The sequence below is a fragment of the Pleurodeles waltl genome, chromosome 7 (assembly GCF_031143425.1).
Source record: "Pleurodeles waltl isolate 20211129_DDA chromosome 7, aPleWal1.hap1.20221129, whole genome shotgun sequence".
In the NCBI taxonomy this organism is placed as follows: Eukaryota; Metazoa; Chordata; class Amphibia; order Caudata; family Salamandridae; genus Pleurodeles; species Pleurodeles waltl.
The window spans coordinates 192,693,630-192,718,240 of record NC_090446.1 but is presented as its reverse complement, the minus strand read 5'-3'; the positions used below and the strand labels follow the sequence as shown (position 1 = coordinate 192,718,240).

General features: G+C 45.5%; 1 protein-coding gene across 5 annotated transcripts in view; it reads left to right on the top strand.

The window, feature by feature from the left end:
• LOC138247224 (adenosine deaminase-like) overlaps positions 1–17,808 on the top strand; it is a 206,377-nt gene extending 188,569 nt beyond the window's left edge. For 3 of the 5 annotated variants that reach the window (XM_069201956.1, XM_069201958.1, XM_069201959.1), the window contains one exon: positions 17,328–17,807. In XM_069201956.1, coding sequence (XP_069058057.1) covers positions 17,328–17,414 — 87 coding nt within the window. In that variant the 3' untranslated portion in view covers positions 17,415–17,807. Of the gene's footprint in view, positions 1–17,327 lie in introns of all 5 variants that reach the window. The other 2 variants (XM_069201957.1, XM_069201960.1) reach the window with 1 other exon arrangement.
• The last annotated feature ends 6,803 nt before the right edge of the window (positions 17,809–24,611 follow it).

Below are 24,611 nucleotides of genomic sequence, written 5' to 3'. Positions count from 1 at the left end.
AGAGGGACTCCTGGGGGTCACTTCTCCAGTGAAAGTCCGGTCCTTCAGGTCCTGGGGGCTGCGGGTGCAGGGTCTCTCCCAGGCGTCGGGACTTTAGGTTCAAAGAGTCGCGGTCAGGGGAAGCCTCGGGATTCCCTCTGCAGGCGGCGCTGTGGGGGCTCAGGGGGGACAGGTTTTGGTACTCACAGTATCAGAGTAGTCCTGGGGTCCCTCCTGAGGTGTCGGATCTCCACCAGCCGAGTCGGGGTCGCCGGGTGCAGTGTTGCAAGTCTCACGCTTCTTGCGGGGAGCTTGCAGGGTTCTTTGAAGCTGCTGGAAACAAAGTTGCAGCTTTTCTTGGAGCAGGTCCGCTGTCCTCGGGAGTTTCTTGTCTTTTCGAAGCAGGGGCAGTCCTCAGAGGATGTCGAGGTCGCTGGTCCCTTCGGAAGGCGTCGCTGGAGCAGGATCTTTGGAAGGCAGGAGACAGGCCGGTGAGTTTCTGGAGCCAAGGCAGTTGTCGTCTTCTGGTCTTCCGCTGCAGGGGTTTTCAGCTGGGCAGTCCTTCTTCTTGTTGCAGGAATCTAATTTTCTAGGGTTCAGGGTAGCCCTTAAATACTAAGTTTAAGGGCGTGTTTAGGTCTGGGGGGTTAGTAGCCAATGGCTACTAGCCCTGAGGGTGGGTACACCCTCTTTGTGCCTCCTCCCAAGGGGAGGGGGTCACAATCCTAACCCTATTGGGGGAATCCTCCATCTGCAAGATGGAGGATTTCTAAAAGTTAGAGTCACCTCAGCTCAGGACACCTTAGGGGCTGTCCTGACTGGCCAGTGACTCCTCCTTGTTATTCTCATTATTTTCTCCGGCCTTGCCGCCAAAAGTGGGGCCTGGCCGGAGGGGGCGGGCAACTCCACTAGCTGGAGTGTCCTGCTGGGTTGGCACAAAGGAGGTGAGCCTTTGAGGCTCACCGCCAGGTGTGACAATTCCTGCCTGGGAGAGGTGTTAGCATCTCCACCCAGTGCAGGCTTTGTTACTGGCCTCAGAGTGACAAAGGCACTCTCCCCATGGGGCCAGCAACATGTCTCGGTTTGTGGCAGGCTGCTAGAACTAGTCAGCCTACACAGATAGTCGGTTAAGTTTCAGGGGGCACCTCTAAGGTGCCCTCCGTGGTGTATTTTACAATAAAATGTACACTGGCATCAGTGTGCATTTATTGTGCTGAGAAGTTTGATACCAAACTTCCCAGTTTTCAGTGTAGCCATTATGGTGCTGTGGAGTTCGTGTTTGACAGACTCCCAGATCATATACTCTTATGGCTACCCTGCACTTACAATGTCTAAGGTTTTGTTTAGACACTGTAGGGGTACCATGCTCATGCACTGGTACCCTCACCTATGGTATAGTGCACCCTGCCTTAGGGCTGTAAGGCCTGCTAGAGGGGTGTCTTACCTATACTGCATAGGCAGTGAGAGGCTGGCATGGCACCCTGAGGGGAGTGCCATGTCGACTTACTCGTTTTGTCCTCACTAGCACACACAAGCTGGTAAGCAGTGTGTCTGTGCTGAGTGAGAGGTCTCCAGGGTGGCATAAGACATGCTGCAGCCCTTAGAGACCTTCCTTGGCATCAGGGCCCTTGGTACTAGAGGTACCAGTTACAAGGGACTTATCTGGATGCCAGGGTCTGCCAATTGTGGATACAAAAGTACAGGTTAGGGAAAGAACACTGGTGCTGGGGCCTGGTTAGCAGGCCTCAGCACACTTTCAATTGTAAACATAGCATCAGCAAAGGCAAAAAGTCAGGGGGCAACCATGCCAAGGAGGCATTTCCTTACACAACCCCCCCCCAAACGAAAGAGGATGAGACTAACCTTTCCCAAGAGAGTCTTCATTTTCTAAGTGGAAGAACCTGGAAAGGCCATCTGCATTGGCATGGGCAGTCCCAGGTCTGTGTTCCACTATAAAGTCCATTCCCTGTAGGGAGATGGACCACCTCAACAGTTTAGGATTTTCACCTTTCATTTGCATCAGCCATTTGAGAGGTCTGTGGTCAGTTTGAACTAGGAAGTGAGTCCCAAAGAGGTATGGTCTCAGCTTCTTCAGGGACCAAACCACAGCAAAGGCCTCCCTCTCAATGGCACTCCAACGCTGCTCCCTGGGGAGTAACCTCCTGCTAATGAAAGCAACAGGCTGGTCAAGGCCATCATCATTTGTTTGGGACAAAACTGCCCCTATCCCATGTTCAGAGGCATCAGTCTGCACAATGAACTGCTTAGAATGATCTGGAGCTTTGAGAACTGGTGCTGAGCACATTGCTTGTTTCAGGGTGTCAAAGGCCTGTTGGCAGTCCACAGTCCAGTTCACTTTCTTGGGCATTTTCTTGGAGGTGAGCTCAGTGAGGGCTGTCACAATGGATCCATATCCCTTCACAAACCTCCTGTAGTACCCAGTCAAGCCAAGGAATGCCCTGACTTGAGTCTGGGTTTTTGGAGCTACCCAGTCCAGAATAGTCTGGATCTTGGGTTGGAGTGGCTGAACTTGGCCTCCACCTACAAGGTGTCCCAAGTAAACCACAGTTCCCTGCCCTATCTGGCATTTGGATGCCTTGATAGAGAGGCCTGCAGATTGCAGAGCCTTCAAAACCTTCCTCAGGTGGACCAGGTGATCCTGCCAGGTGGAGCTAAAGACAGCAATATCATCAAGATAAGCTGTGCTAAAGGACTCCAAGCCAGCAAGGACTTGATTCACCAACCTTTGGAAGGTGGCAGGGGCATTCTTTAAACCAAAGGGCATAACAGTAAACTGATAATGCCCATCAGGTGTGGAGAATGCTGTCTTTTCTTTTGCTCCAGGTGCCATTTTTATTTGCCAGTACCCTGCTGTCAAGTCAAAGGTACTTAGAAATTTGGCAGCACCTAATTTATCAATGAGCTCATCAGCTCTTGGAATTGGATGGGCATCTGTCTTGGTGACAGAATTGAGCCCTCTGTAGTCCACACAAAACCTCATCTCTTTCTTTCCATCTTTGGTGTGAGGTTTGGGGACTAAGACCACTGGGCTAGCCCAGGGGCTGTCAGAGCGCTCAATTACTCCCAATTCCAGCATCTTGTGGACTTCCACCTTGATGCTTTCCTTAACATGGTCAGATTGTCTAAAGATTTTGTTCTTGACAGGCATGCTGTCTCCTGTGTCCACATCATGGGTACACAGGTGTGTCTGACCAGGGGTTAAGGAGAAGAGTTCAGGAAACTGTTGTAGGACTCTCCTACAATCAGCTTGCTGTTGGCCAGAGAGGGTGTCTGAGTAGATCACTCCATCTACTGTACCATCTTTTGGGTCTGATGACAGAAGATCAGGGAGAGGTTCACTCTCTGCCTCCTGATCCTCATCTGTTACCATCAACAGATTGACATCCGCCCTGTCGTGGAAGAGCTTAAGGCGGTTTACATGGATCACCCTTTTGGGGCTCCTGCTTGTGCCCAGGTCCACCAAGTAGGTGACCTGACTCTTCCTCTCTAGTACTGGGTAAGGGCCACTCCATTTGTCCTGGAGTGCCCTGGGAGCCACAGGCTCCAGAACCCAGACTTTCTGCCCTGGTTGGAACTCAACCAGTGCAGCCTTTTGGTCATACCAAAACTTCTGGAGCTGTTGGCTGGCCTCAAGGTTTTTGGTTGCCTTTTCCATGTACTCTGCCATTCTAGAGCGAAGGCCAAGTACATAGTCCACTATGTCCTGTTTAGGCTCATGGAGAGGTCTCTCCCAGCCTTCTTTAACAAGGGCAAGTGGTCCCCTTACAGGATGACCAAACAGAAGTTCAAAGGGTGAGAACCCTACTCCCTTCTGTGGTACCTCCCTGTAAGCGAAAAGCAGACATGGCAGGAGGACATCCCATCTCCTTTTGAGTTTTTCTGGGAGCCCCATGATCATGCCTTTTAATGTCTTGTTGAATCTCTCAACTAAGCCATTAGTTTGTGGATGGTAAGGTGTAGTGAATTTATAAGTCACTCCACACTCATTCCACATGTGCTTTAGGTATGCTGACATGAAGTTGGTACCTCTGTCAGACACCACCTCCTTAGGGAAACCCACTCTGGTAAAGATACCAATGAGGGCCTTGGCTACTGCAGGGGCAGTAGTCGACCTAAGGGGAATAGCTTCAGGATACCTGGTAGCATGATCCACTACTACCAGGATATACATATTTCCTGAGGCTGTGGGAGGTTCTAGTGGACCAACTATGTCCACACCCACTCTTTCAAAGGGCACCCCCACCACTGGAAGTGGAATGAGGGGGGCCTTTGGATGCCCACCTGTCTTACCACTGGCTTGACAGGTGGGGCAGGAGAGGCAAAACTCCTTAACCATGCTGGACATATTGGGCCAGTAGAAGTGGTTGACTAACCTCTCCCACGTCTTGGTTTGTCCCAAATGTCCAGCAAGGGGAATGTCATGGGCCAATGTTAGGATGAACTCTCTGAACAGCTGAGGCACTACCACTCTCCTAGTGGCACCAGGTTTGGGGTCTCTGGCCTCAGTGTACAGGAGCCCATCTTCCCAATAGACCCTATGTGTTCCATTTTTCTTGCCTTTGGACTCTTCAGCAGCTTGCTGCCTAAGGCCTTCAAGAGAGGGACAGGTTTCTTGTCCCTTACACAGCTCTTCCCTTGAGGGTCCCCCTGGGCCTAAGAGCTCAACCTGATAAGGTTCAAGCTCCAAAGGCTCAGTTCCCTCAGAGGGCAGAACTTCTTCCTGAGAAGAGAGGTTCCCTTTCTTTTGCTGTGTTGCAGTTGGGTTCCCAACTGACTTTCCTGTTCTCTTGGTAGGCTGGGCCATTTTTCCAGACTTCAGCTCTACTTTTTCACCCTGTGCCTTGCACTGTGCTCTTGTTTTCACACACACCAGTTCAGGGATACCCAGCATTGCTGCATGGGTTTTTAGCTCTACCTCAGCCCATGCTGAGGACTCCAGGTCATTTCCAAGCAGACAGTCCACTGGGATATTTGAGGAGACCACCACCTGTTTCAGGCCATTGACCCCTCCCCATTCTAAAGTAACCATTGCCATGGGATGTACTTTTCTCTGATTGTCAGCGTTGGTGACTGTGTAAGTTTTTCCAGTCAGGTATTGGCCAGGGGAAACCAGTTTCTCTGTCACCATGGTGACACTGGCACCTGTATCCCTCAGGCCCTCTATTCTAGTCCCATTAATTAAGAGTTGCTGTCTGTATTTTTGCATGTTAGGCGGCCAGACAGCTAGTGTGGCTAAATCCACCCCACCCTCAGAAACTAGAGTAGCTTCAGTGTGGACCCTGATTTGCTCTGGGCACACTGTTGATCCCACTTGGAGACTAGCCATACCAGTGTTACCTGGATGGGAGTTTGGAGTGGAACCTTTCTTGGGACAGGCCTTGTCTCCAGTTTGGTGTCCATGCTGTTTACAGCTATGACACCAGGCCTTTTTGGGATCAAAGTTTTTACCCTTGTACCCATTGTTTTGTGAAGAGGCTCTGGGCCCACCCTCCTGTGCAGGTTTTTGGGGGCCTGTAGAAGACTCTTTACTATTTTTAGTTTTGGTTGTCTCATCACCCTTCCCCTGGGGAGTCTTTGTGACCCCTTTCTTTTGGTCACCCCCTGTTGAAGTCTTGGACACCCTTGTCTTGACCCAATGGTCCGCCTTCTTTCCCAATTCTTGGGGAGAAATTGGTCCTAGGTCTACCAGATGCTGATGCAGTTTATCATTGAAACAATTACTTAACAGGTGTTCTTTCACAAATAAATTGTACAACCCATCATAATTACTTACACCACTGCCTTGAATCCAACCATCTAGTGTTTTCACTGAGTAGTCAACAAAGTCAACCCAGGTCTGGCTCGAGGATTTTTGAGCCCCCCTGAACCTAATCCTGTACTCCTCAGTGGAGAATCCAAAGCCCTCAATCAGGGTACCCTTCATGAGGTCATAGGATTCTGCATCTTGTCCAGAGAGTGTGAGGAGTCTATCCCTACACTTTCCTGTGAACATTTCCCAAAGGAGAGCACCCCAGTGAGATCTGTTCACTTTTCTGGTTACACAAGCCCTCTCAAAAGCTGTGAACCATTTGGTGATGTCATCACCATCTTCATATTTAGTTACAATCCCTTTAGGGATTTTCAACATGTCAGGAGAATCTCTGACCCTATTTATGTTGCTGCCACCATTGATGGGTCCTAGGCCCATCTCTTGTCTTTCCCTCTCTATGGCTAGGATCTGTCTTTTCAAAGCCAATCTTTTGGCCATCCTGGCTAACTGGATGTCCTCTTCACTGGAGTTATCCTCAGTGATTTCAGAGTTGTTGGTCCCTCCTGTGAGGGAACCAGCATCTCTGACTATTATTTGTGGAGTCAGGGCTTGAGAAGCCCTGCTCTCCCTAAGTAGGACTGGAGGGGGGGAATTTCCCTCCAAGTCACTATCTTCATCCTCTGAGTTGCCATCCTCAGAGGGGTTGGCCTTTTCAAACTCTGCCAAAAGCTCCTGGAGCTGTACTTTGGTAGGTTTGGGGCCCATTGCTATTTTCTTTAGTTTACAGAGTGACCTTAGCTCTCTCATCTGTAGATGGAGGTAAGGTGTGGTGTCGAGTTCCACCACATTCACATCTGTGCTAGACATTTTGCTTCTAAAAGTTGGAATACTTTTTAAGAATCTACAACTGGTTCTAGAATCTAATTCAAACTTTTACAAACTTTTAAACTCTAAAAGAAATGCTAAACAGGATCTAACACAAGGCCCTAGCAGGTCTTTTAAGAATTTAGAAAACTTTTCAAATTGCAAAAATCAATTTCTAATGACAATTTTGGAATTTGTCGTGTGATCAGGTATTGGCTGAGTAGTCCAGCAAATGCAAAGTCTTGTACCCCACCGCTGATCCACCAATGTAGGAAGTTGGCTCTGTATGTGCTATTTCAAAGTAAGGAATAGCATGCACAGAGTCCAAGGGTTCCCCTTAGAGGTAAAATAGTGGTAAAAATAGATAATACTAATGCTCTATTTTGTGGTAGTGTGGTCGAGCAGTAGGCTTATCCAAGGAGTAGTGTTAAGCATTTGTTGTACATACACATAGACAATAAATGAGGTACACACACTCAGAGACAAATCCAGCCAATAGGTTTTTATATAGAAAAATATCTTTTCTTAGTTTATTTTAAGAACCACAGGTTCAAATTCTACATGTAATAGCTCCTTCGAAAGGTATTGCAGGTAAGTACTTAAGGAACTTCAAATCATAAAAATTGCATGTATACTTTTCAAGTTATTGACAAATAGCTGTTTTAAAAGTGGACACTTAGTGCAATTTTCACAGTTCCTAGGGGAGGTAAGTATTTGTTAGGTTGACCAGGTAAGTAAGACACTTACAGGGCTTAGTTCTTGGTCCAAGGTAGCCCACCGTTGGGGGTTCAGAGCAACCCCAAAGTCACCACACCAGCAGCTCAGGGCCGGTCAGGTGCAGAGTTCAAAGTGGTGCCCAAAACGCATAGGCTAGAATGGATAGAAGGGGGTGCCCCGGTTCCGGTCTGCTGGCAGGTAAGTACCCGCGTCTTCGGAGGGCAGACCAGGGGGGTTTTGTAGGGCACCGGGGGGGACACAAGTCCACACAGAAATTTCACCCTCAGCGGCGCGGGGGCGGCCGGGTGCAGTGTAGAAACAAGCGTCGGGTTCGCAATGTTAGTCTATGAGAGATCTCAGGATCTCTTCAGCGCTGCAGGCAGGCAAGGGGGGGATTCCTCGGGGAAACCTCCACTTGGGCAAGGGAGAGGGACTCCTGGGGGTCACTTCTCCAGTGAAAGTCCGGTCCTTCAGGTCCTGGGGGCTGCGGGTGCAGGGTCTCTCCCAGGCGTCGGGACTTTAGGTTCAAAGAGTCGCGGTCAGGGGAAGCCTCGGGATTCCCTCTGCAGGCGGCGCTGTGGGGGCTCAGGGGGGACAGGTTTTGGTACTCACAGTATCAGAGTAGTCCTGGGGTCCCTCCTGAGGTGTCGGATCTCCACCAGCCGAGTCGGGGTCGCCGGGTGCAGTGTTGCAAGTCTCACGCTTCTTGCGGGGAGCTTGCAGGGTTCTTTGAAGCTGCTGGAAACAAAGTTGCAGCTTTTCTTGGAGCAGGTCCGCTGTCCTCGGGAGTTTCTTGTCTTTTCGAAGCAGGGGCAGTCCTCAGAGGATGTCGAGGTCGCTGGTCCCTTCGGAAGGCGTCGCTGGAGCAGGATCTTTGGAAGGCAGGAGACAGGCCGGTGAGTTTCTGGAGCCAAGGCAGTTGTCGTCTTCTGGTCTTCCGCTGCAGGGGTTTTCAGCTGGGCAGTCCTTCTTCTTGTTGCAGGAATCTAATTTTCTAGGGTTCAGGGTAGCCCTTAAATACTAAGTTTAAGGGCGTGTTTAGGTCTGGGGGGTTAGTAGCCAATGGCTACTAGCCCTGAGGGTGGGTACACCCTCTTTGTGCCTCCTCCCAAGGGGAGGGGGTCACAATCCTAACCCTATTGGGGGAATCCTCCATCTGCAAGATGGAGGATTTCTAAAAGTTAGAGTCACCTCAGCTCAGGACACCTTAGGGGCTGTCCTGACTGGCCAGTGACTCCTCCTTGTTATTCTCATTATTTTCTCCGGCCTTGCCGCCAAAAGTGGGGCCTGGTCGGAGGGGGCGGGCAACTCCACTAGCTGGAGTGTCCTGCTGGGTTGGCACAAAGGAGGTGAGCCTTTGAGGCTCACCGCCAGGTGTGACAATTCCTGCCTGGGAGAGGTGTTAGCATCTCCACCCAGTGCAGGCTTTGTTACTGGCCTCAGAGTGACAAAGGCACTCTCCCCATGGGGCCAGCAACATGTCTCGGTTTGTGGCAGGCTGCTAGAACTAGTCAGCCTACACAGATAGTCGGTTAAGTTTCAGGGGGCACCTCTAAGGTGCCCTCCGTGGTGTATTTTACAATAAAATGTACACTGGCATCAGTGTGCATTTATTGTGCTGAGAAGTTTGATACCAAACTTCCCAGTTTTCAGTGTAGCCATTATGGTGCTGTGGAGTTCGTGTTTGACAGACTCCCAGATCATATACTCTTATGGCTACCCTGCACTTACAATGTCTAAGGTTTTGTTTAGACACTGTAGGGGTACCATGCTCATGCACTGGTACCCTCACCTATGGTATAGTGCACCCTGCCTTAGGGCTGTAAGGCCTGCTAGAGGGGTGTCTTACCTATACTGCATAGGCAGTGAGAGGCTGGCATGGCACCCTGAGGGGAGTGCCATGTCGACTTACTCGTTTTGTCCTCACTAGCACACACAAGCTGGTAAGCAGTGTGTCTGTGCTGAGTGAGAGGTCTCCAGGGTGGCATAAGACATGCTGCAGCCCTTAGAGACCTTCCTTGGCATCAGGGCCCTTGGTACTAGAGGTACCAGTTACAAGGGACTTATCTGGATGCCAGGGTCTGCCAATTGTGGATACAAAAGTACAGGTTAGGGAAAGAACACTGGTGCTGGGGCCTGGTTAGCAGGCCTCAGCACACTTTCAATTGTAAACATAGCATCAGCAAAGGCAAAAAGTCAGGGGGCAACCATGCCAAGGAGGCATTTCCTTACAGTGAGGTTGTGTGCATGAATGTGTGAGTTTGTGCATGTATGCGTCTGTGTGTGTAGTGTTGTTTGCGTGGGTGTATGCATGTGTGTGAATGCGTGTAAGAATGGAAATGTGAATGTGTGTCTGCATGTCAGCGTGAATGTGTGTACAGATGTGTGAGAGCATGAATGAATGTATGCGTGTATGCCAGTGTGAGTGAGTAGTTGTATGCATGGTGCGTTTCTGCGGATTCATGCGTGTATGGGGGGTGGGGATCAGAAAGGGGAGAGCGTGGATGGAGGAGGGGTGGGGGGCGTCTGGGGAGTGTTTGAGGGTGGGTGAGCCTCCCACCAGTGACAGGGAAGAAATTCCCTGTCACTAGTAGGCTGGCTCATAATACCGCCAGCGGGTATTATAGCGGCCGCTTGGCTAGTGATTGATATCTCCGGCCCAGCGGCTGCTACCGTCAATGTCATAAAGTGGCGGTATGTACCACCAGCCTGTTGGCGGTGCTACCGCCACCTTATCACCTACCGCCGAGGTCATAATGACCGCCTTAGTGCTTATCCCGGACATCGCATTACTAGTTGCCGTGTTTATTTCTACTGGGGATTGATCTTGGCTACATGTGCCTACACAGTGTGCACTCAGCACAATCTTACGCAGCCAGGCCAGTGGAAACTGACCAATTCTCCTCTTCATAGCACATCATCTAATATTATGATATAAATTAGTCACAGTATACTATTCATTGTGATGTTGATTTATTGGCTTAATCTCAGAGGCACAATCATTTACCTGGCTATATATTGTCATGTTTGCTTTTGTTTTTTAAATTTTGTGTTTAGGTATATGACCACATGTCCCAAAATGCCTCACTGAGGGCAGAACGAGAGTAAGTATAATTATGGACATAAATGAAGGACTCACTTACTAGAGCAAGACTCTCGAGGAGTCGAAACGCGTTGGTTGTCATTTTGAGTGCATAATAAAATTGAAATATTGGAGACACTGGAGCACAGTGGTGGATTTACTTGCATCCACAATATATATATATATATATATATATATATATATATATATATATATATATATGTACATATATATATATATATATATATATATATATATATATATATATTCACACAAAAAAAAACAAAGGTTACATGGACGGTATAGTTAGGAAATAGAATTTAAAAAAACATAGAAATTCACATAAAAAACAAAAGTTGCAGAAACATTATAATTAGATTCTGAATTTACTTGCACAAAACTAGAGTAATTCTACAGCTAGAGTTATTTCAAGTATGTAACTCGAGGCCTAAGGTAACAATAACTCACGACCCTGCCATGCAATTTTTTTCTTCAGTAAAGAGTGCTGTAATATGTGGTGTCATTACCAGTGCATGGCGAGGGTGGGAGTTCTAGTTACCTTAGACCACAAGTTATAGTTGCTTAAAATAACTCAAAACTCTGGTTTTGTGTAGGTAAATTCAAGAATCACTGCCTTTTGGAAAATTTCATGAAGATTCGTCAAATGCCTCCAAAGATATAGGCAAGTCAAAAAATGCTTTTTCTATGGAAACATGGTCCTAACTATAACTACTTACTGGTGACCGTCAGTAGGTAATATATATATATATATATATATATATATATATATATCTTTGGCGTTGTTTGACAAATCTTCACAAAATGTTCCAAAAAGAGTGTGGTGTGATTCTTGTTGCACATGGAAGGTTTTTGGGTGATCTGTCAAGCGTGGCGAGAAAAAGTGGGGTGTCAAAAAAAGTGCATTTACCATGTTAATTCCCTTAGAGCAGTGGTTCCCAACCTTTTGATTCCTGTGGACCCCCACTTTAACAATAATGGAACCCAGGGACCCCCACTCAATCATCATGGGAATCTGGGGAACCCCGTCTGAGTCATTACTGGAAGCTGGGGACCTAATTTGTCAATATTTTTTATATTTTTTAATTTTGTAGGCTCTCGCGGACCCCCTGAGAAGGCTTTGCGGACCCCCAGGGGTCCCCGGACCACAGGTTGGGGACCACTGCCTTAGAGGGTTTGAAATTCACTACAGCGCGAACCGCTGGATGGAATTACACCAAATTTGGCAGAAAGTGATAGTTTGTTCCACAGATCGTGCTTTTTTCTTTTGGTGTAAATCCATTCAGTAATTTAGGAGAAATTAAAGGAAATCTAAATTTGTATATCTGGTGGGAGCCTAAGCACAGATCTCATGGTGAGATATAATTAACTGTTAGCACTTTAACCAGGAAGTGCTGGCAGCCATCTTGGGACCAATATGTATGATAGCACCCAATTGAAATGCATTGTAGTGAATGGAAGGTTTTGAGGGTCACAAAAAGGAGAACGTATAAAGAGTGATAACAAATTGTAGTTACAATATAAATAATTTGTTGGTTATACCATACTAATTGTAGGAATTGTTGTGTGTTCTAAGGTAATTTTACCCTGCTGGGATTTCATGAATCATGTTTGAGAGAAAACTTTGTCATGATTTTTCCATAGAGGTGATGGAAGGTTCTTCAGAAACTAAAATGAGAGCATATTTTCTGTAATTTCACACTATCTTTCTCAGCCATATGAGAATGAAGTCTGACATTTTCAGTAAAACATTTACTTCCAACAGGAGAAGGCTGTCAGTTGTGTTCTACTGCAGCCTTCCAGAGTGTTCTAAAGAACAATTAGAGCTCTAACAGTCTTATTTGTGAAAGAAGTGTTGCACACCTGAAGCCATCTTGATTGAGTCAAACTGGTAAAACTTAAAACATGTAACTTAAAAAGGAACAAAATGAGGGGTTCATTTTGTCACAGAAATTATTGTTAGTGCTGTAGGCCAAACAGCCTTTACAATGAAGGCTGAACCCTGCATGTCATTACCGCTCAGGCTTAACCATGCATGCGTCTTTACCACGCATGCCATTACCACACATGCCTTTACAACGAATATGACTTAACTTTAACACGCATGCCGTGAATTTCATTGTAAAAGAATGAATGGTAAAGGTATATTCATTGTGAAGGTTTTACAAGTAAGTATAATATATATATATAAATATCTATATAATATAATAATATATATATGTACACACACACACACACATATCTATACATATATATATATAGATATGTATAGATATATATTGGAAAAGTAATTTTCAGGATTTAGGGTGCGTATGGGTTTTTGAGTGGTAAGTTTTTTTTTTTAGGGTTTATAGTGGGTATGGGTTTTCGGTTGGCCAGGGTGATCTATGGGTAGGTATGGATTTTTGGGTGTCAAGGGAATTTTTAGGGTATATGTTGGGTGTGGGCTTTTCGGTGGGAAGGGTAATTTTAGGTGTTAGGGTGGATATGGCTTTTTGGGTGGCAAGGGTAGTTGTAGTGTTTAGGATGGGTGTGGGTTTTTGATTGTCAAGGTTTTTTTAGGGTTTAGGTTGGGTATGGGTTTTTTGGTGGCAAGGGTAATTTTAGGTTTTAGAGTGGGTATGGGGTTTCGGGCGGCAAGGAAGTTTTTACGGTTTAGGGTGGGTATGGATTTGTGGGTGACAAGTGTAAATTTAGGATTTATGGTGTGGTATGGGTTTTTGGTTGGTAACAGTAATTAACAGTAAGTCACCTGCTTCCAAATAAGTACAGAAATTCACATTCATTGAGCCTACCATTTTGTGTCAACTATATAAAATTTGCAGGTGAGGGTCACTTTACACGGGTTGTTAGAAACATCTGATGAACTATTTACTTCAAGAGCTGAAGCAGGGATCCGGAAGTGTTTAGATTTATTGTTAACTCCCCACTAACTGAAAAATGTTTCTCTTATCCATGATTCTGCTTTCCAAATGTAGGTTTATTTTACAAGATTTTCAATTAGAGTTAGGGGGAGGGTATAGGTTTTTGGATAGCAAAGGTAGTTTTAGGGTTTAAGGAGGGTATGGGTTTTTGAGTGTCAGGCGTATTATAAGGGTTTAGGGTGGGTATGGGTTTTTGGGAGGCAAGGGGTATTTTAGGGTTTAGGGTGGGTATGTGTCTTTGGGATGCAAAGGAATTTTTAGGGTTTAGGGTGGGTATGTGTTTTCATGTGGCAACAGTAGTTTTAGGGTTTAGGATGGGTTTTTGTTTTTGGTTGTATTGGAGATGTACAGTAGCTTGGTGAATAATTTGCCCTAATAGTGTATATGACACAACCTTTTATGGATGTTCTCCTTTAACTGATTGGAATTTTCTTTTCTGATTATTCAGTAGTTTCCAGTATTTAATAGTCTGTGACTGATATTAAACTGATGTGGGAAATATGATGTAAATATATACTGGGTTAAAGATGTCTGCTGTATCAGTGGAATCCTGTTAGTCCTCTGTTTATCTTCTCTATTTGTGGTGATGGGGACATTTATGGGTGTGTCACTACAGTGTTGTCATGTGAACAAGCCCGGTTACCAGGCAAAACACGTCATACGCGTAGTAAAAGTTGTTTTTGCACCGGCTTGAGAGCGTGTCATTATTGAAGTATTGGGACTTGTGGAATATATATATATATATATATATATATATATATATATACACACACACACACATGCACACACACACACACATATATATATATATATATATTCCTAATCTAAACTTACCAATATGCATTTATCCACACAATATTTTGGTTCTCAATATTAAGCCTACAATTGCTTTGGCCCCTCAATATATTGTTCTCAATATTCTCAAATATCACAAAATATGTGCCCAATGTAGGTAGTAGCCGTAGGATTCAGCACAAGATTAGAAAGAAATGCCTTGTCATATAAATTATACTTCTTTTTAGGAGTCTCCAATGTATTTTCACTGGGGAATAGTGGGCACACCAGAAATTGCCCATTCACATACCTATTTGACACGAGCAAACCATAGAATAGAGCACATTTTAGCCTACACTGTGGTTGACTTCTAATCAACTTATTTATCCTTTATGTTTGTGATTATCCCCCTATCTCTAGGCATTCCAGGAGACAGCACTATTGTATGAAAGCCCTTGATTGATGAACTAATATTGTGTCACCCACTGGCCGTGTTAAATATTCAAGTAGCTGCAAAAGAAGGTTTTAGAAACCTGCACCATCCAGTAACCAAATATATTTGCCTTATCAAATGATTCCTCATTTATCAGAAATGTGTGCCTTACAGGTGGGTGTTTATCAAAATCCCTACCAGGGTCTTTTTTGCAATAATATTCAGCTCTTTGCAATCTGTCATTTCGACTTTTGAAAAGTATTGGCATGGCCACTGTGAATATGTGATTCTGCGGCCAAACTTTATCTACATAGTTACTGCTTTGCCACATTTGACACATAGGATCTTAATATGAGGCTGTGGCGGTCCGACTGCCACATTAAGACCTTGGCAGTCAGACCGTCAGGGTTCCGCCGTCTTCGCTGGGAACGGTGACCTCGATGGGTTGACGGCAGGTGGAGGTCGCAATCCACCAGGGCGGCGCTGCTGAAAAGGTTGCTGGAGAACAGGTGCAGGGGCCTAAAGGGGGACCCCTGAACTGCCCATGCACTTGGCATTGGCAGTGCAGGGGTCTCCCTGCCCAGCACCTTCGCAATGTTCACAGTCTGCTGTGCAGACAGTAAACATTGCAAAGGTGCTAATGCACCCTACAGGTGACAGCATTGCGGATTAAGTCGAAGGCAATGCTGCCACCTGTTTCCCACTAGGCTGATGAATGAAAAACTGTTTCCGCCCTTCAGCCTAGCGGGAAACACCTAATAGGCCCGGTGGGGTGGCCCCACCTACGGCGGCAGCCACCCTGTCGGGAGTTTGGCAGATGGACTATCCGGTCCACCAATCTCAAAATGAGGCCTGTAATACTTATCTGCTGTATAGTCTGCAGATTTTAACAAATAGGAAGTTTGTTTCTAGCTCAAACGGATCAAAAGTTACTAAAACGAGGCAGCATGCATTACAGTGCAAGTCCCAAAGCAAAGATTGATTGATCACTTTTCAGCTGCTTATTGTTGTATTTATTTTTTAAACCAGTACTTATGAGGTGTAATCTTTGCACAGACAGTTTTATTACGTGTTAAAATTCTAAAATCACGAAGTAATACTATCACAAAAGGTTCACAAAATGTGCCGCAATATTCCATAGAATGTGTCTTTTCTTGTTACACAATGTAGTCAACACTGAAGCAGCCCCCTAGTAGAGATTTCTAGTGAAGACTGACATACCCTCACTGCATAACCTTAATGCCAGAAGATGTTCCCATATTTTTTAGAACCTGTGATTGTCATACCTTGGTATTTATTTGATAATGTTACGATTGCCAACGGGAACTCACCGTCACAGTTGATTCGAATGTCACAAACTGTAATGTTGTCTGGTAATATTTAACCACTTCATATAATAAAAAATGGTTATTCCTAAGAATCTTTGTAAATTGATGTAAAACTCTACAATACAGAGAACCCCTAAGTCACCTGCTTCCGAATAAGTACAGAAATTCACATTCATTGAGCCTACCATTTTGTGTCAACTATATAAAATTTGCAGGTGAGGGTCACTTTACACGGGTTGTTAGAAACATCTGATGAACTATTTACTTCAAGAGCTGAAGCAGGGATCCGGAAGTGTTTAGATTTATTGTTAACTCCCCACTAACTGAAAAATGTTTCTCTTATCCATGATTCTGCTTTCCAAATGTAGGTTTATTTTACAAGATTTTCAATTAAACATAACATTGATCATATTTGTTGTTGCGTACTCTAATACAGTTGCGGTCGGCAGCTTTTGGAGGGGGGGCGGGCGGGAAGCACAGACACACACACACTCATTCTTTCACACACAGACGCGCATGCACATCCATCAACAACATTCATACCATTCAAACATGCACACACGCACCAAACATTCATTTTAAAACATCAAACACACTTATTCTTTCACACACGCACGCACAGCCATTAACACTCATAATATTCAAACATGCACGCACGCACCAAACATTCATTTTAAAAGATCAAACACACTCATTCTTTCACACACACACGCACGCACATCCATTAACAACACTCATAACACTCAAACATGCACGCCCGCACCAAACATTCAATTTAAAACATCACTAACACACACACACACAAACACACTTACCTTCAGCCTCCAGGTCCCAGGAGGCTGGGACTGCTGCCTTCCCTCATTGGCTGACCTTAGGTCCGCCAATGAGGGAAGGCAGCAGTCCCAGCCTCGTCACGGAGTGGGATGGGGTCAGTGAGACTGCTGGCCCCACTCCACTCTGTGACGAAGTGTCACTGATTGACACTCGCCCTGGGCGCTTCAGGGCTTAAACCCGAAGCGCCCAGGGCTAGTGTCAATGGGTGATGCTTTCCTCGTCACCCAAGGGAGGGCCTTGAGGCACCTTTGATGAGCCGAGGAGGTCACGCCCACAGGAGCTGTGACCTCCTCAGCCCAGCAAAGTCCAGCTCAGGCAGCCAGGAGTCTGCGCAAATTGCGCATTACTCACTCCTGGCTGTCTGAGCTGAAAATGAAGAGTGTCTGTCAGGCTGACCTTTGTTCAGTCTGACAGACACTCTTCATGAGGGGCAAAGGGTGGTGGGGCGTGGCCCCTCCGCCCTAAAGAACGGGCCGCCACTGCTCTAATAGGGTCAACCATTGTGGTTTAACTTTTAATGAATAATTCGATTACACAAGCAATTTGGTAAGCGCTATGCTCAAAGTATGTTTACTCATACTCCATTTTACTGAATCTTTTTCAGAACCTGAATGCCGCACAATCCAGTTTCTTACCTGACAAAGAAAAGCACAAACTTATAAAGCAACTCAGTGAAGCATATAAACAATGAAATAGTCCTGTGCATTCAAATGTCATTTTTTTCAAATATTCCAAGCATTTATTTTAGAAATGACGTAAGTTCATGCAATGATTATTGTGTTTACTTCTTTTCATTTTCACCTGAAGTACTAGAGACCTTTGTACTGTTTGAGTCTTTGCAAAAAATATATTGTTTTTCTGTATCAGCCTTTGTATTTGCCGTACATCTATTTAAAAAATACCCTACAGTATTTGATGGAACATCTTAGCATATGCTGATTGGCTTTCAGGTTCTATGTAGGTATTGATTTGAAAACATCTTTTGTGTAGTTGTTTATATTTTATTTGTTAATTTCATTCTCTTCATCCAAATTTGAAAACTATAAACAGCAATAAACAATTTACAAGGAAATAAGGAATCAGGAATGCAGCATTACTTGAGGTAGCAGATCAAGTCCTTATGATTTTTAACAGACAGTAGACTATTGGTGTAGCCGGATAAATACATTGAAGAAATAAAAGGACTCCTAATTTGAGGGATCAGCTAAAAATGTAGGGCCTCATTGAAGAAGCAAACCACTTATTTCCTAATAATGTTCTGCACCTAGCTTGATTTCAAGGTAGGTTACACCTTTGGTCATTGAATACTGTTCTCTCTTAAATCTAACAATAGGTTGAAGTGGCACCACCCCTTTCAGTCCTTCTTAGCTTTCCTGGCTAAATGTACATAAGCATGAAAAAACTGTGGTGCACTAAAATTGAAATTTGGATCTAAATAATCAATTAAATTCATAGCCCAGCAGAGACCTCATACGAATCTCCTCTTTATCAATGGTTAGACATACCAGAGCTGGATTTAAAAATAGCAGCCTGTATCTCTCTGTGAGTTGTTGCAGATTACAAATTCCCCCTTCAAACTGTGAAATAACATACAGGCCTGGTAATACCTGGTAATTTTCTGCATGTTTTCCCCATTCCAGGTGAAATAAAGGGCCCAAATCCACAAATGTTTATCACCTGCATGGAACCTATATGCTAAGCCATAGGGGATGCTTTCAGGGTGGGTTTAGTCAGACAATAGAGACCCTTTCACTTCTGCTGGTGGGAGCTTTTTCCTCGTACCCCAGCTGATGTATGAGTGGGTGGTGAGGGGGACATCCTGCAACCACAGCTGGGAAAGAATCCTAGGCCTTTCCTAAATGCGTAAATTACAGAGGGGGTGATAGCAGAGGCACTATCTCATATTAACAGTAGGAAAGCTCCTGGCACAAATGGCTTCCCCCAAAGTTTTTCAAGTGTGTGAAAAGGAAGGTGATAAAGCCCATTAGGACGATGTACGAAAAGGCATGTGCAAGAGGTACACTTCATAGAGCCCTTCGACAGGTGACCATTGTTCTCCTTCATAAACCATGGAATGCCGATGCAGAATGTGCATCCTACAGAATGAAATCCCTCCCAAATATTGAAAAAAAATACTTGTCAAGGTACTGGCTAATTACCAACTACCAGTAATTCGGAGTGTAGTGGCCCAAGATCATTCTGGTTCTTGCCCCACAGATCCACTTGACATAATCTCTGATGCCTTTTTGGGTGCTTGGGCCATAGAGTGAATGTGCAAGAACTGACAATGCTCCTGGTGCTTGACACTGAGAAATCATTTCATAACCTGGAATAGCTCTTCCTGTTGATGCTACTAGAGAGTATGGGCTTTGGACCAGCCTATTGGAATTGGGTGAGTCTTCTCTACTGCAAGCCAACAGTGAGAGTGTGTGGGAACGGAACACTCTCAGAGGAATTTGAACTCAGCAAGGACACCAATCAGGGGTGTCCTCTAGCTCTGCTGATTTTTGCAGTGGTGATGGAACCACTTGTGAATTGATTTAGATCGGACGCATTGCTCATGGGACTCAGATGGAATGGAGACTAGGAGGATGTGATCTATCTCTATGCAGACAAAGTCCTCATAAAAAAGTGGCGTACCCAGGCCCATCCACCCAGAGGATTCTAGAAATCCTACAGATCTTCAGACTGTTGTCTTGAATTAAGATCAAGTGGGGAAGTCCATTGCTTACCCACTGATGCAGTGGATACCACAGAATGACATGACAGGACAAAATGTTTCTCTTGCACAGTTCCTTTATGACCTACAGAACTCAATATTCGATGTCTTTGATCACTTTCCGGTGGCAGAGTTCAGAACTCTACTGGGGGATGGGGGTACACTACGGATAGACCTCGGGACACTGACTAGATGAACATTGTATGGAGGCATAGGCCTGCTGGACCTGTGCCTGTACTACTGTGTGAACCGGTTGCAGGTGATTAATGACTGGTCATACACTGCCCAGTGGGAGATAGCCCTGATGGCTGATAAGTGAGAAACGGATGTGCCCCGCTACACTAGGTGGAGGTACAAGGCTGAAGAGCATTTTTACCTCCCAGATCCAAAAGCAGCAGCAGTTGAGACATACAGACGTGGGGCACGCAGGCTAGGCTAGGCAGACAAACTGACTCGGGAGATAACACTATGGGTTTTAGAGCTTTGGCGGAACTCCATGGAATACCATTAGTGGGATAGAATTGGCATTTCAAAGCTACGGGAACTAAGAGATGACAGGGGTTTGGCTGACTTTCGAAGGCCTACAGAGACAATACAAAAGGTTGGGGGTCCATCCTTTAATATCTCAAGTTAAATTTATCCTGGTCAAAAAATCATGCAACCTCAAGAGTTAGAGGATGAAAGCCTGTTAGAATATAGGATGATTGGTGCCTGCTTGCACAGACACGCCATATTCCAGCTATATATATTCAGGGGAGGTGGCTATCAGGGTGGCTTTTTGGCTGGTCCAGCTAAAACTATAACACTGGGCATACTTCACCCACACGAGGCTACAGACTATGGGCAAGATGGACAGACAGATGCCTAAAAGGGTGCCTGAGAGGATGTGGCCAACAGGGCACATTGCTGCCCATGATTTGGAAGTGCCCAAAAGTGAAGAGTTTCTGGAAGGGTGTACAAAAGAGGCTTGCAGAGTTGGTGGAAGATTCCTTGGTACTCAGATCATTCTCTTGGACATCTGGGGGGATGTGACCCTTGACAGATACACATTCCTCCTTCGCAACCCAGCCCTGGTGGTTGCTCAACAAAATACCATAGGATGCTGGGAAAGTCAGACGGTTCCATCAGTGAATGACTTGTCCGAAGTTGAGTGATGTAGACAGGCTGAAGTACCGATATACCAGGCAAAGGGATGCCCCTTCTCAATGGTTCTCAAAGGTGTGGGCCTACTGTATAGATGATGGGGAAGAGTGACAGGGGGAATACCCACTGGGATCTGGATTCAGAGGGCACTCTTGACTATAGCAGAAAAAATGAAGAGGTGTGGGGCCCGATAGAGAATAATGGTATGGGGAATCAATTCTTCCCATGTTAGCATGACTATTGCACTTCATGCCTCTAGAGCTGTAGATGACATCCAAGTATGTTCACATTGATGCAAGCTTGGAGTTCGGTCGAAAATGTTCTCTCAATCTGTTTTTGGAGTTTGTGATAAACGTACAAGAAAAGTATTTAAAAAAAATATTTTTAGGCTAATGTTGGCTCTTTTGCAGGCTACCGGGAAGTTCATATATCAAAGGATAGCTTTTTGTTTTAACATCCCAACATCATGACCCATGCAAGAGTTGCAGTGCTCATGTGCAATTTTTTGGAGTTATTTTGGTACCATATTGTAAGTCAGTCACAAAGTTTGTGTAAGGGACCATCAATTTACAGTAGGGTGGGAGGTGCTTATTTTAAACATTTCTTTGCTCTAACTGTAAATTGAATTCATCAATACATTTGTAATTCAATTCCTTTATATTATGTGTCTTGTTATATATGTACAGCACATTTTATAACATGTTTAGAACACCCGTGGCTAAGGGGCCATGAAAAGTAATACTTCAGCATTCAAAGTATTGTTTCTGATTCTTGGAACAATCGATAGATTGTCAATACCTAATCTTATGGAGCAGGCTGCAGCATACCGCTGACGTTAGACCTGAAACAAGGTGGGAGTCTTTCTCTACGGTACTCTGTCTATAGGTAGTAAGATTGTAGTATGGTATTTTATTGTATAAACCTAACCTGTCAGACATTTGTTGTGTAAAGTAAGATGAGCGTGGATCATTTATGTCACTCCGATCTATGGGAGGTCTGATTAGGTTCTTGGATCTTTCTTCCTTACGAGTCTTTTTGTCTTGTGTAAGGTTTAGTATTCCTGTTTTTGTATATGGGAGGGGGGTGATGTAGTATGGTATTCTGTTGTATAAACCTAACCTGTTAGACATTTGTTGTGTAATGTAAGATTTGCGTGCATGATGTATGTCACTCTGACTAATGGAACATCTGGTTAGGTTCTTAGAACTTCAGCGGTCATTTGCCCCGTGGTCTAGAGAGCTAGCCAGTTGTCCTCGGGTCGTGGGTTCACTTTAGTTTACAAGAAATAAAGAAGAGCGGAGAACATGGCGGGCTACGGAGGTCACGTAGCGCGCTAGGGCGCGTTCCGGTTCCTGGGGGCGTGGCAGGTCGCGGTGGCCGAGCGGGCGGCAGCTGTGAGCATACGGATGTGCACGCCGCAGCTATTGAGACCTGAGGCAATCTGGAGGACAGCGGGGGCTGTCTGGTGGCACCGGGCCGCGCTGGAGCTGCGCCGGACCCGTAAAAGTGTGGCGCGAATTCCCCTCCGGGGGAATAGCGGCAGCGGTTGCTGCAGCAGCAGAATGGGCGGAGCCGCTCCCGAAAAGTGGCGGCCGGGTGAGCAACCCAAAGAGAATCCAGAGAAGGACGCCAGGAAGAAGACGGTGAGGCAGCGTGGGGTGGGGGGTGTTTTTCCTGCCCCCCGTTCCCCTTAACAAGTGTGGAGGGGACGGCTCAGTCGCCCCAGGACAACTCGGCTGTGACTACAGAGGAAAAGGGGGACAAGGGAGGATCAGCAAAAAAAAAAAAAATCCTGAGACCTAAACTGGGGGAAGGAGGCAGGAGTGCGGGGAGGAAAGCGGGGGAGAGCAAGCTGAAGGTTAGAGACAAATTGACGCCCTCTCTAAGGTCTTTTTTTAAAGTGAGACCTGAGGTAGTTACACTTACCCTTGGGCAGCCTAGAGTTGCAATGGAAGTTACCACCAGGCAGGTGGAAAACGGTACAGATGAGGACAGAGAGGGGTCGAGGTCCCCCCCGCCACGGCCAGGAGAAGATCTGACGGCCCCAGTGCTAGTTCAGTCCCCAAACGATAACCCAGCAGAGGTTCAGGACTTCGCATCTAAGTCGGTAGTGCTGGTGCCTCCTGAGGCTGCCTCGGTGATCCCCCCCTTACTGAGTTCCTCGTTGGAGGCGTTAATCTTGTCCATTTCTGAGGATGTAAAAAAGGGCTTTGCGAATTCAGAAGTAAATCAAGGGGAGATAAGAGAGGTTTGTGCTAATTTAGAAAAGAAAATTTATGGCGTAATGGTAAGAACGCAGGCCCTGGATGAAGCGATGGGGGTATGAAGGAGGAGCTGATTCAGCATAAGGGTGAGATCGATACATTGAAGAGGAGTGAACAGGCTCTAAAAAACAGGGTGGAGCAGATGGAAAACTATTCCAGAAGAAATAATCTAAAACTGCTGAAAGTGCCGGAAGGCACGGAAGGGAGCGATCTTAAAGCCTTCGTAGTATCATTAATTAAATCAGCGGTGGATCTAGAGGAGACCGAGGATGAAATTGGGAAGGATATTCAGAGAATTCATCGAGACCCCTTTAAGCTACGAACAAACAGTAGTAGACCTCGGAAAATTTTGATAAACTTTCTGTCGTACCTGATGAAGGAAAAGATTTTATCCAGAGCATTGAAACTGAAGTCCTTAAGAGTGAAGGATATTGTGTTTGAGATTAGATCGGACCTATCCAGGGAGACTATGGATAGGCAGTGAGAACTGGGAAAACCGGTTGGAGATTTTCAAATCTTTGGGGGTCTCTGCCCAGCTGAAATTTCCAGCCTTCCTTAGGGTCATGTATAACAACAAAACTTATAATATCAGAGATATTAGTGAAGCGGATGAGTTATTGGTGGCGGTCAAAAATGGGCAGGCTACTGAGTAAGGCTGCGTGCAATGGGTAATGGTGAAATTCTCCCAGGAACCGGGGGGCGCTCTAATATTTGGATCATTATGGTCCTTAGTTGGGGGGGGTTCTCCACGGGTGGGGGTGAAGGGGGTGGAGAGGGGGAGAGAGGTTTAGGGTGGGGGAGGGGGAGTTGGAAGAAAGTAAAAAGCAGTGCCTCGTTCAGCCCAACTATTGGTTATTCAAGATTAATAGATGGCTAGTAGGGAGGGAAGCCAGAGGGTGCAGAATATACCACTACAAATTCTTTCATGGAATGTTAATGGCTTAAGGGTGCGAGGAAGGAGGGAACGAATATTACAGTATCTGCAGGATTCTACGGCACAAATTTTAGTCTTGCAGGAAACGCACCTCACAAAGGTGGAGTGTACTAACATAATACAAAAACTAAGATGGGTGCGAACATTTACATGTACAGAACACAACTATCATAATAAAGGGGTGGCTATTTTAGTTAAACATGCACAGTTGGGGGGTGTGGGAATCCTGGAGTCTAGATCAGACTTAGCAGGGCGATGGGTGATAGCTAAAATACAATTTGGGGGTCGTAATCTGGTTTTAGCAGGCTACTATGGGCCCAACTGCGACGATATAGAACCCTTAAAACAGCTTCTGGAATTCTCGGACCCGGTCATTGTGATGGGCGACTTTAATGTGGTATTAGACAACGAGTTGGATAGGCAGAACTGTAAATTACGAGGTACACCTAAGTCACAACAGTTTTTAAGGAGAATGATGAAGGAATTTGGTTTGGGTGATATTTGGAGGCAAAGGGCAGGGAAGAGCAGGGATTTTTCTTTTTTTAATAAGAAATACAGACATGCGTCGCAAATTGATTATTTTCTATTAGATATGCGTTTGAGAGAGGAGGTGAAGAATATTGTGTATCTGCCCTCGCATTTATCAGATCATTCTGCGGTGGTGTTAAATATGTGCTTTCGTCAGATAAGTTGTAGTGCCTGGTGGACGATTGATCGGACATTATTATTAGATCAAGAGGTGTTGTTAAAGCTGCGCAAGGAAGCCGAATTCTTTTTTAGTGTAAATTTGGGCTCCGCCCCTTTATCTGTAGTATGGGACACGTTTAA